This window comes from Curcuma longa, chromosome 10 (assembly GCF_044706935.1).
Source record: "Curcuma longa cultivar G26 ecotype Majalengka, Jawa Barat chromosome 10, ITB_CL_G26_1.1, whole genome shotgun sequence".
Classification (NCBI taxonomy): domain Eukaryota; kingdom Viridiplantae; phylum Streptophyta; class Magnoliopsida; order Zingiberales; family Zingiberaceae; genus Curcuma; species Curcuma longa.
The window spans coordinates 1,015,968-1,029,905 of NC_133870.1; the positions used below are offsets into that span (position 1 = coordinate 1,015,968).

The following is a 13,938-nucleotide window of genomic DNA, read 5'->3' on the forward strand; positions in this document are numbered from 1 at the left end:
CATTTATTATGTAGAGAGTATTAGCTCACTATGAAAGCTCTCAAAAATAACAAGTTCAATAGGACTCTGGAATATAAGACAATACTTAGAATATAAAAGATGAACTTCATAAAGGTACGAAACATTCTCTTTGAGATCTAACAACAAGATTCAAGGCCAACTTTCTTGAGGAGCCCCTTGACCAACCTATCTACACTTTGCTTGACGTCAAAGGGTCTACCAAGATTTCTAATCGTCTCATGCAATGTGATCAAGTTCTTCTAGTGGAGCAGAATAGTATAATAATTACCAATAGGATTTTTTAGTTTGTAGATATTGTAAAACATTATTATTGTGCTTTTGCTAAAAATAACAGAATATATAAATCTAGACTTTATTTTAGGAGGATAGAATGTTTTTGACCTTGTTTAATGAAATTTGGTTATTGTTGGGCGTATAAAAGGAACTTAAACCTTCTATTTTAAATGTCTCATATCTGATAAAATATGTATTCCCATCATAGGTTTGCTCTCCCTGGTGTTACATCACCATATCAATGGAATTCTTTCAATTGGTAGTAGTGTTGGTAGTAGTGTAGAGTATGAAGAGATTCAAAATGCTGGAAATTACAAAGGATTAAGAACATACCTCTCTAATTTTGGCATTGAAATAATAGTTCATAAGGTGTTATTTATATGAAAGGAAATAAATTAGGATGCTAGAGTCTATCGGAAAAGCAGAATTTTGCAAGAATTTATCTATCTTTGAGCTGAGAAAAAATAGTTTATGTTTGCTTCTTAGTTTCTTATCTCTTGGAAGGATTCGTGAGCCAAAACAGAATTCTTATCATTGAAGTGGTGTTGCTTATCCTCAAGGTGGTGAATTCATTGCTATCATATTGTTTCAAATCACTGGACCAGTATCATTTTGTATTAGAGCCTGAATTCATCTTGTCCTTGATCTCAACACTTCGAGTTCTTGTGTTCATCATGGCAAGGCGTACAAACCATATTCCTTCAGAAGTTCACATCATGAATGAACAAGAATGAGATTCGAAGATTGCAGAATTAAGAAGGATGGTTGAGATACTGCAAATAATATTGGAGCAACAACAAATCAATGCCAACCGAGAAGAAATCGACGTGAAGCGCGAGACAATTAGGAATCAGAAAATAAACACTAAGTGTTCTTCCTCTCTTGTTACCACCTTTGCCTTTAATTTTCACTAAGGCTTACTTAAGTTACTACAAGTTAGGTCGGTGCTTGAAGCCTGATGTTGGTGACAAAAGAGTGACAACATGACAACAACAGCAGTGACATTTCTTTCATAGCATTGCAACGGCAACCGAAACAAGCTCTGCCACTATAGCGGGCATACCTGAGCCGCATGATGGAAGCAATATGCATCAGAAACTCATAGTAGCTAACAAGAGAAACCTTTTCTGCTAGTTGCAACACCTACACCCCTTGCCGGTGTGTAAGATGGTTGCATCATAGATATTTTGAATGCTTCTGATTCATAAACAATTAGGAATCATGCAACAACTCTCAATGAAGACAATATTGACTCTGCTTCTATTAATCTCAATCCAATTGACAAGTTGGAAGACCACTGAATTGCGTTGCAAAGAATGATGAATCAACTTATGTTGGTGCTAATTGAAGTGAAAAATGAGTGATGATGTCACAAGCTTAGTTTTGATTCAAGACTAATCAGTACTCGAATGAAGATAAGGTTGATGACAATTCATTGAATTTGGTCAAAGGTGACATATGAGATGTTAGAATTCCAAAGAAGATGCTTCTCAAGCTTAATTTTGATTCAGGCTAGTCAGTGCGTAATTGGAGACAACGATGTTGACAAGTCATCGAATTTAGTGGAAATTGACATACGATCCCTGACTTTTTATCTTAGGCTCTATTCCATGATGAAAGGAATAAATTTCACTTTGACCTAGTATATCATGGTCTCATCATCTCGGTGCATTTGTAACTAGCACTCTTGTTTATATTTTCATGGCTATCCACAAAAACTGTGCTCACACTAGCATGATGTAAACATTCTTTGTTTCTTTTCGAGCCTTAACTAGAAGGATAGCAGTAAACTTATGGATCACATGGTCTATTTAGCTAAGAAATAAATTTAGTTTGACTATTTCTTTGGTTTTAGCAAACTGGTGCCTAGAAACCAAACTATCTTAGATCCAGTGGCTGTTGGCTTGATGAGATTTGGCTAATATTCCCATAACTGTCCAATTGTCTAAATAGAAGATTAAAAATTTTACTATGTTTTGTGATGCTTTTCATTGCTTTGGAGTTTAGACAATCTAATTCATTATCCACCATGCAATTTTATAATCTCAGTGGTGTTTCTATTTGTTTGCTAATCAATTTCTCATGCCAATGGATTATCAACTACATATTGAAGTTCATCTAAACAACTTCATATATCAAAATTCTTGATATTGTAATTAATTTATTGAAGTTCATCTATACAGCTGGTTTGAATTTACATCGCTTCAGTAGAAAGTATAACACAAAAAATATAATCACTATGCATCTACTATTACTTTGAATCCTTGGTGACTTAGCACATGTCAGGCCTTGATGGAAGGCGATAGATTGATGGATCTTGGAAGGCTACGAGAAGCATTACCATTCTATGAAAAGATTATGAACGATTTGGTATTTCAGGTACATTATCTCTCTAGCAAAATATGCATGATGAAGCATTTGAGTTTCTTTTGAGCTTATGATAAATTTCAAAATTCTGTTACAAGTATCTTGATGTATTTTCACAAAATTTCCCTCTACTAGAGCTACATATCCTTAAATGTATAAGACTACAACTATGTCTAGATGCTCTGCTTAAATAATTTATCTCAATCAAAATGGAAAACTCTGATTTTAGGTAGAAGAAATTAAAAGTTGGTTTTGAGAATGTCATTCTACGGTGATTTTTGTTGTCATGAGAGTAACTTTTCTCCTTAGGATGTTGAGCTCTTGTCTCACTTGTGGCTTGGTATGACGGGATCGTTAATATTGATTGGATTGATCGATGATGTGATTGACAGTTAGAGGTGAATATTTATTTTTTTCAAGGATTGAAATATTGTATTGTGCTACTCGAAACAAACAATTTTTACCATTCTGATGAGGGACCGACACAGGCACAGCACGTCCAACAATTTCACTTGTGTCATCGTGTGTGTCATGCGTGCGCGATAGAAGGAATCAGATTGTGTGAGACAGACAGAATCAACTAATGCGATATAAGAAATCAATTAATGCGATAGAAGGAATCAATTCGATTCTTTCTGTCAATCACGATTATGATTAATAAAAAAACGTTATATAAGCAGATGAAGACTTGGAACCATCGGTGAAGGCAATCGACAAAGATTAGTGGAGGCGGCGAGAGATCAGTAGCGGCGAGGCGGCAGCAAGATAACGACCACTTTTTGGACAGGTATGATTTCAATTTGAGAGAGGAGAGATGCTGATCGACGAAAAAATTGAGCGGAAGGGAAGGAGGAGGCGGCGGAATCGCGAGTATAGAAGAAGGCAGAATCGTGAAATTGCAAGGATTATGTTTTATTAAAAATCTAATTTAATGGTTTAATTAAAATCATTATCTTAAAATAAAATAAAAATGTATAGTTATAATTAGTATTATATCTATTATATCAGTGTTATATAAGTTTTTTTTTATAAAACATATTAATTAAATTATTTATATAATTTCGAAATTTTAAATTATTTTTATAAATTAAAAATAGATTAAATTTTCAGAAAAATATTTTAAATATTTTTAAAAATTTATAAATAATTTTAGAATTTTATAAATAATTCTAAAATTTATAATTGTTAAAAAATAAAAAAATATATAAATTTTTTAAATAAATTTGATTTTAAAATGCAATATAAACTATATATATAAATATATAAACTATAATATTTAATATACATATTATTCAGAATATTTATAGACTATAATTATATAAATATATATTATATAAATCAATAAGGAATTAAATGAATAAATAGTTAATTTTTATAATTATTATAGATAATAATTTCTTTTTTTTTATCTTAGAATCAATTTAAGATTTGGATCCATGAATATTAACATATTTAGCTTTCTACTTTAGGATTCTTGCTTTTTAAGCATATGAAACATATTTTTGTTGATATGAATGCCTCTACTTGATCTCTGCACCTAAGAAATATTTTAGATTACCTACCTTTTATTTCCGAAGTTTTGATAAAGATATGCTGTCAAATTATAATTCTTAATAAAATACTTATAATCATGTGCACTTCTGATCATTCTAAATTGAGAAAGTTAAATTTATATTCCTAGGAGATGTTTCAAACTGACTTTATAAAAATGTGTTATATAGGAGATTGCTTTTAAGAGGTTGCTCTTTGCATACTTAATTTGTAAGCTGACAATGGTAAAGATATTCTTCACGTTACCTTAATTAGGTTAATTAATTATAATTAATTGATTAATTTATAACCTAATCTTGATTATAGATTAAATAAATTGAATTATTTATAATTTATTTTTTATAAATTGAATGATCGGTTGATTACTTAATAGGTTAATGATTAATTAAAGATTAATTGAGTAATTAATTAATTAATTATCCAATAAGTTTATTGATGGATTATTAGATTGATTAAATTAAGAGTTAATTGATTAATTGAAGTTTATTTGGTTAATTAATTAAGGTTAGTTAATTAATTAAGTAATATTTGTCTGGTAAATAAACAATTAAATTAGAGTTTGGTTTGGTTAATTAAGATAATAAGCAGTTAATGGATAAAATATTTGTTTGATTAATTAAAAAATAATCGGTTACTTGGGCAATTAATTAACTGAGTAATTAATCAGTTTAGAATTAGATAATTAATCATTTAATTAGATGATTAAATAAAAAATCAATCAGTTAATTAATTGATTTAATGCTTCTAATTCATGAAACGGTAAATTATTCTTATGTGGATTTAAATTAATCTTATGTGGGTTAATTAATTGATAAGTAAGATAATTGATCAGTGAATAATTAATTAAGTTATCAACTAATTTGATAGTTGATTAATTTAATTAACATGGTAGTTAATTGAATTATTAGTCGGATTGATAATTGACTTAATAATAGATTGATTATAGACTAATTGACTAAATGGTAATTATGTAAATATATATTATAAAAATTAATAAATAATTAATTAAATGGATAATTAATAATATAATTATAATATTTATTAATTGAATTTTTAATTTTATTAATCTTATTATTTAAATGAATATTTAAACTTTTATTTGAAAATAAAATTTCTATTATGCACTTTAATAATTATTTAAAAAATTTAAATAATATTTATATATGAAAATATTTATTGTATTTATTTATTATTTTCATTAAAATTAAATATTCTTCTTGTAATTTTTTATTAGATAATTTTCTTATATTAATTTTGTTAATGTTATAGTTATGAAAATTATTGTGAACTATTTGATTTTTTTACTATTATTTTTTTATAATGCATAGGTAATGACACCAAAATAATAATCTTATGATCTAGCTTGGAGTCATGCATATCGATTAGAGAATCAATTTCATTGGCAATGTTTGCATTGCGTTATGATTGGACGAAGCGGTGGAGTCACACGTCTAAAACAACATCTTGCTGTTGGATATCCGGATATTTCTAAATGTCCAAAAGTTTATCAAGAAGTTTGGCGTGCAATGAAAGAGGAACTTGATGGAAAAAAACATTAGAGTATAAACAACAACAATGTGAATTTTTTGATAGTTGAAGTTCTAAAAAACCAACCTGTGATAAATTTGTCGTGAAATTCCAAATGATGAAGAATTTTTAGCAGTTCTCAGTGCCTCTCGAACTCAATATGAATATGAGCAACATATGGAAGATAATGATACTATAGCTGGTACTAGTGGAAGTAGCTCAACTGGTGTCGATGGAAGTGGCTCAGATAGTATTGATGATAACTAAACAAGAGAGAAGAAGAAATCAATTGGTCAAAGTATTATTAATTTTTTTCATTTTAATCGTATTCCCTCTAATGTAGCAAATAATACATACTATCATAGCATTATATCCAACATCTAAAAATCTGATCTTGGTATTCAACCTCCGATTGCATATGAAATTACTAATCCATATTTAGATGAACAAGTGGAGGTGATCAAGACTTGGATCCTATCATACAAGAAGCAATGGAGTTTATATAGGATTATGTTGATATGTGATGGTTGGATAGGATCTACATAGATGAAAATTATCAACCTTTTGCTATACTGCAATAGAAATGTAATATTTCATAAATCTATTGATCAACTATAGACTATCATGATGCACCTTATATATATCGTTTGATGGATAGTGTAGTTCAAGATATACGTGCAGAATATATAGTGCAGTTGATTATAGATAATGATGTCAACTTTAAAAGGGCTAGAGAGTTATTGGAGCAAAAGTATCAAATATTATTTTGGACATTATGCGCAGCACACTGTATCGATTTGATGATCGTAGATATTGGTAAACTTGATATAGTGAAGAAGATAGTGAAAAAAGGTCGATTATTAACAAAATTCCTTTATAATCATCATTGGGTTTATGGATTAATGAGAAAATTTATTGATAGAGAGATTTTGCTACTAAGAGCGACTAGGTTTACCACTCACTATCTCCTATTAAAATCATTGTTTTAGAAAAAAGGCGGATTGAAGGCGGATTGGGAAGCCTCTCGATCATTTAACACGATCGAAGATAAAGATGTGAAAAAAATTAATATATTTGTTAGATTTTGGGACTATATTACAGATATTTTTATGGCAGTAAAATCCTTGTACATTCTATGTAAAGTTGATATGAATAAGAAGCCACAAATAGACAACGTTTACTGTCTAATTCATGAAGCAAAAGAAGAAATTAAAAGACGTCTACAATCATTAACGAAGTATCAACATTATATTGATAATAATCATTGTAAGATGAGGCAATCAAATGAGAAAATATATTCATTTAGCAGATGTGTATTTTTTAATGATAAAGAATTTTTAATATTTGCTATTAATAATTATATATGTTTAATTATTTTAGGTTATTATCTTAATCCGATATATCAATACCGTTATAATATTGACACAAATGAAGATCTATTAGTGACTATCAGAAATGTAATATCAAGACTATAAACAAATAAAGAATTAGCTATTGAGGTGATTAATGAAAGTCGATTATTTCGAGAAGTATATGATTCTTTTAGCGATCTTTTGTAGTGTCATGCAGATATAAAATGGATGCAGATAAATATAGTAAAAATTATTACTAATTATTATCAACAAATATAAATACTATTTTAATTTTTGTTTTTATTTATCTTACAGTTGAGTGGTGGTTACAGTATGGAGGATCAATTCCAAATTTAAAAAAGATTACAGTACATATTCTCTCACACAACGTCTTCAAATGGTTGTGAAAGAAATTGGACAACTTTCTGTAGGACCGGTGGGTGTGCTAGAGGGGGGGTGAATAGCGCGTTATTTTCCTTCGTTTATTTGTTACTGACACAGACACTTAACAGCGGTTTAGATAAATAAACAGGGGACTCGCGGATTTACTTAGTTCCTAACCTTCTAGGGTTAGTACGTCTAAGGCCTATGTACGGGAGGCATTCGTCCACAAATAGTTTCCTTTCCGGACCTTTGTCTGGAGGCGAAGAAATCCATCTTACAGTTTAATCAATAATAGAAATGAAATATAGGACAATAAGAATTAAAAGAATAGCAAACTCTCATGTAGCCGATCTGGAAGTCCTTGAGCGCTGCACACCTCCTAGAACTTCCCCGATTGCACGAGTTTGGCTTTGTTCACGTTCAACAGCACCACAGGATGACGAATGAGGAGTATTGATGTGTTCCTTGGGGTGTATGTTGAGGTTCTTATAAAGACCTTTCCGGGTGCTTGAATTCTTATTTGGGTGTTTGGATCCAATTCAATCCGATCTCTTCGGTCTTTATCGGGGCCGATTGACAACCTTAGAATTGTTATGTCACGATTAGAGTTTCAAATTGATTTAATTATCGAAAACCACAAGGAATACAAAACAAACGAAGTATAGGAGCTTCGAGTCGTATTTTTCCAAGGGTTAATAGAAAATTATGTTAATCGAGCTTGTGTGTCGTTCTTTTTGGGTGTTGGGTTTTTCGAGCCGCAAAAACCGCTTTTTGCGTTGCGGAAACCTCGTAACCCCCTTGCCATTGGATCCGTGCGAAAAAAACATAAAAACTCATGTACATGTTAAAATACCTAGATCTACACTAGATCTACGAGATAAGAACTTTACCCTCGATGCGTGCCCTTCGCGTATCCCGCTCGTCCAAAATGGTTGTCGGATCTCGAGAGCTACTCGTGTAGTCTCCTCTATGGTATCCACTCGGACAATATGGGTGGAAAAACCAAAACAAAAGGTGTGCTAGCACCTTAGAGTTTTGGCTAGCAAGAGGAGAGGGAGAGGGAGAAGAAAAACCAAGAAGAAGGAGAGGGAGAAAAGCACTCAACGTTGAAGAATGAAAACTCAACCTTCACGTTGAATGAAAAACCAACTTTTTTCATCCTCTTGTGGCCCCCACCATTAAGGCAATTAATCCCATTAAAAAGCCTTTAAACCCCATGAGTTACAAACCTCATCTTGTAACCTCCCATGAGGTGGCACCTTGATGATGTGGAGGCTCACCATTGGCCATCACTTATGCCACCTCACCTAAAGGTCAAATGGTCAAGTCAATAATTGACCATGAGGTGGCATGAGTCAAGTCAACATAAATGATGACATGGCAAAAAGTCAAGTCAACATTTATGATGACATGGCACAAAGTCAAGTCAAACTTGACTCCCAAAATTTCTCCTTCTCAAGTCAAGTCAAACTTGACTTCTAATCTCCCAAAGTTGATCAAATCAACTCCACTAGTCTAGTTTGGATTACACCTAACCCAACTTGATTCATCACATGAATCTAATCCTCTTGGTTCATCACATGAACCTAATTTCCACCTAATTGCCCTTTGAGTGTGACCCTATAGGTTCTTGTAACGTTGGCAATGCCCTAAACTCATTTAGGTGCATAAGTAGTGAGCGGTATCTAGCAACACATCACTACTACCCAAGCTACAAGAATGTTGAGATCCAACATCACCTTGTGACTACTAATTGTGACTCTCACAATATGTGACCATGTCCTTCTATCCTTGATATCAAGATTGATTAAACCGAGGCATAGACCGTGTCATCCTCTAATCAATCTATGTCTTGAACTCCAAGTAGACTCACTCAATCAAACGAGCTCAACATCTCATGTTGACTCATTTGGGCATGGCCATGCACTTTAGTGGTCTCACTCTATCAAGAACTAAGATATCACTCCCGTCATATAGGAGGGATAGATCCCATCTACATCACTCACATCCCACTACATAATTTGTTACATACCCAGTAATCGCCTTTATAGTCCACCCAGTTACGGGTGACGTTTGACGAAGCCAAAGTATATAACTCCTTATGTTGGGAACCATGGTGACTTCAGGTCTAAGGACTAATAGTCATACTAATAGCCACATGAGAAAGTATATGACACTCATATAACGATCCATGATACTTTCTCATGGCGGGTCATTCAGTATACATTCTCCAATGCATACCCATGTGTCAACTTGATATCTCATATCCATGACTTGTGAGATCAAGTCATCATGTTGACCTACATGCTAGTCTCTACGCATTAACATTGTCCTTGAATGTTAATACTTGACTAGGAATGTTTAGTGTAGTGTTCTCTATATCATCTCACTATCGATTCAACCAATCGATTGATATAGATATGAACCTACTACACAAGGACATTATTATACTTAGTTTATTTGGCACCAATACAAGTAAGTATAATAACCACAAAAGAAATGCCTTTATAAATAAATAGAAATATGATACATGAGTCCATACATCAATCATCAAATGATTGGCTCTAGGGCTCTCACTAACAATCTCCCACTAGCACTAGTGCCAATCACTATAGGCTCTAAGCCCTAATGACCTAGTGTGACCATCATGCTTTCTCTGTGCCAAAGCCTTGGTCAAGGGATCTGCAATGTTAGCGTCTGTAGGTACTCTGCAAATCTTCACATCTCCTCTATCGATGATCTCTCGAATGAGATGGAAGCGCCGTAGTATGTGTTTGGTCCGCTGGTGTGAACGAGGTTCCTTAGCCTGCGCAATCGCTCCATTGTTGTCACAATAGAGCTGGACTGGGTCTGCTATGCTAGGAACCACCCCAAGCTCAGTAATGAACTTGCGGATCCAAACTGCCTCCTTTGCTGCCTCTGATGCAGCAATGTACTCGGCTTCTGTTGTAGAATCAGCTACTGTGTCTTGCTTCGAACTCTTCCAGCTCACAGCACCACCATTCAAGGCAAAACACGAACCCTGACTGCGATCTGTAGTCATCATGATCGGTTTGGAAACTAGCATCACTGTAACCCTTTACAGCTAGCTCCTCCTCACCTCCATATATCAAGAAATATTCTTTAGTCCTTCTCAAGTACTTAAGAATATTCTTGACTGCAATCCAGTGACACTCACCTGGATCTGACTGGTACCTGCTCGTCATGCTCAAAGCATACGAGACATCAGGACGAGTACACAGCATGGCGTACATGATAGATCCTATAGCAGAAGCATAAGGGATCTGATCCATGCGGTCTCTCTCCTCTCTAGAAGAGGGACTTTGAGTCTTCGAAAGACTCACACCATGTGACATAGGCAGAAATCCCTTCTTGGAATTCTGCATGGCAAACCGAAGTAATACCTTGTCAATATATGTACTCTGACTTAGGCCAAGCAATCTCTTAGATCTATCTCTATAGATCTTGATGCCTAAAATACAGGCTGCTTCACCTAAGTCCTTCATTGAGAAACAACTCCCAAGCCAAGTCTTCACAGACTGTAGCGAAGGGATATCATTCCCAATGAGTAGTATGTCATCCACATACAATATGAGGAAGACAACTGTGCTCCCACTAACCTTCTTGTAGACACAAGGTTCATCTTCATTCTTGATGAAACCAAACTGTTTGATCGCATCATCGAATCGAAGATTCCAGCTCCGAGAAGCTTGCTTTAGTCCATAAATGGACCTATGCAGCTTGCATACTCTACCAGTATGCTGTGGATCTACAAAACCCTCAGGTTGTGTCATGTACACATCCTCGAGTAAGTTCCCATTCAGGAACGCTGTTTTGACATCCATCTGCCAGATCTCATAATCGTGGTATGCTGCAATAGCAAGCATGATCCGAATGGACTTAAACATCGCTACTGGAGAAAAGGTTTCATCATAGTCAATACCATGAATCTGCTTGAAACCTTTAGCTACCAACCTACCCTTGTAGGTATGCGTATGTCCTTCCATGTCAGTCTTTCTCTTAAAGACCCACTTACACCCAATGGGTTTGACCCCTTCAGGTGGATCAACCAAAGTCCATACTTGGTTGGTGTACATGGAATCCATTTCGGATCTCATGGCCTCAAGCCATTTCTCAGAATCTGGGCTCATCACAGCTTCCTGATAGGATGTAGGCTCATCCTCTATGAGCGTAACGTCACCATGGTCAGACAAGAGAAATGAATATCTCTCAGGCTGACGACGTATCCTATCAGACCTGCGAAGAGGTAGGTCTACTTGAACAGGTTGTTGTTCCACAACTCCTTGTGCAACAACATCATCACCCACAACACTTTGTGGTTCCTGTTCAACCTCCATCAAGGCCTCAGTGCTATTGTTCTCATCTTGAACTTCTTCAAGATCGAACGTACTCCCACTAGTCTTTCTAGAAACAAAATCTCTTTCTAGAAAAACTCCAGTCTTAGCCACAAACACTTTGTGCTGACTGGGAATGTAGAAGTAATATCCCTTTGTTTCCTTGGGATATCCTACAAAATAGCACTTGTCGGATTTGGGTCCCAGTTTGTCCGAGACTTGACGTCGAACGTAAGCCTCACAACCCCAAACCCTCATGAAAGACATCTTGGGACTCTTCCCAGTCCATATCGTATATGGTGTCTTCATTACAGCCTTGGATGGAACACGGTTAAGTGTGAAGGCTGCTGTGTCTAGAGCATATCCCCAGAAGGATATAGGAAGATCTGCGTGACTCATCATGGATCGTACCATATCTAATAGGGTACGATTCCTCCTTTCGGATACACCATTCCACTGTGGTGTTCCAGGAGGAGTGAGTTGGGACAATATCCCACACTCAGCTAGATAGTCACTAAACTCTCGGCTAAGGTATTCACCACCTCGATCTGATCGAAGTACCTTAATACTCTTGCCGAGCTGGTTTTGTACTTCATTCTTGAATTCTTTGAACTTTTCAAAGGATTCTGATTTATGTGTCATCAAATACACATAACCATATCTACTGAAGTCATCAGTAAATGTAATGAAGTACCTATAACCACCTCTAGCTGCAACATTGAAAGGGCCACATACATCACTATGTATGAGTCCTAACAAATCTGTTGCTCTTTCGCCTTGTCCACTAAATGGAGTCTTGGTCATCTTGCCTAGAAGGCATGACTCACATGTCTCATATGATTCAAAATCAAATGAGTCCAGCAATCCATCCTTATGGAGCTGGGATAGGCGACTCTCATTTATATGTCCTAAGCGACAATGCCAAAGGTATGTTGGGTTCAACTCATTTGACTTGAACCTCTTGGTTGTAATGTTATAGATAGGGCTCTCTAAATCTAGAACATAGAGTCCGTTCATTAGAGGTGCACTACAATAGAACATATCATTTAAATAAATTGAACAACATTTGTTCTTTATTATAAATGAAAAGTTTTTCTTGTCTAAACAAGAAACAGAAACGATGTTCTTAGTTAATGCAGGCACATAATAACAATCATCCAGTTCTAATACAAGCCCTGTGGGCAAAGAAAGTAGATAAGTTCCTACAGCAACAGCAGCAACCCTTGCTCCATTGCCCACCCGTAGGTCCACTTCGCCCTTCGTCAACGCTCTAGTTCTTCGAAGGCCCTGCACATTAGTACAAATGTGAGATGCACAGCCGGTATCTAATACCCATGAAGAAGAAGTAGACATGTTGACTTCTATAACAAATATACCTGAAGTAGAAGTCTCACTTCTCTTCTTTTTCAGATCTTCCAGGTACACCTTGCAGTTCCTCTTCCAATGTCCAGTCTCACCGCAGTGGAAGCAGGTTCCTTCCTTGGGCACCCCACCTTTGGGCTTCGAAGAGGTCTTGGCCTTCCCTTTGGCTTGGGTCTTACCCTTGCCTTTGGGCTTCCACTTACCTTTACCCTTGTTGACCATCAGTACAGTACTGGTCTTGGTCTTCTTGAGATTGGCTTCAGCAGTTCTCAACATGCTGAGCATCTCAGGCAAAGGCTTGTCAATTTCGTTCATGTTATAGTTCATGACGAATTGACTGTATCCTTCTGGCAAGGATTGTAGAATCAGGTCAGTGGCCAATTCTTGGCCCAGTGGGAACCCTAGTCTCTCTAGGTTCTCAACATACCCAATCATCTTGAGTACGTGAGTCCCTACCTGGAGTTCCCTCTTGCATCTTGCATGCAAAAAGGGCCTTCGAAGCCTCGAACCGCTCGTGCCTTGCTTGCCCTTGGTATAGTTGCTTTAAGTGCTCAACCATACCGTATGCATCCATGTTCTCATGTTGCTTCTGAAGCTCAGAGCTCATGGTGGCAAGCATGATGCATGATACATCTAATGCATCATCTAGATGCTTCTTGTGAGCATCTTTCTCAGCACGAGGGGCATTAGCAGCAGGTGCTTCAGGAATGGGTTGCTCCAGAACATAGAGCTTTCGCTCTTGTTTG

The 13,938-nt window shown here is 35.3% G+C and overlaps 1 protein-coding gene and 1 pseudogene across 3 annotated transcripts in view; both read left to right on the forward strand.

The window, feature by feature from the left end:
* The window catches only part of LOC141836447 (uncharacterized), a 61,027-nt gene that overhangs the window by 19,991 nt on the left and 27,098 nt on the right, over positions 1-13,938 (forward strand). For all 3 annotated transcript variants that reach the window (XM_074723940.1, XM_074723938.1, XM_074723939.1), the window contains exon 4: positions 2,581-2,673. In XM_074723940.1, the coding sequence (XP_074580041.1) occupies positions 2,581-2,673 (93 nt within the window). The remainder of the gene's footprint in view (positions 1-2,580; positions 2,674-13,938) is intronic.
* Positions 6,390-7,351, forward strand: LOC141835693 (uncharacterized; annotated as a pseudogene).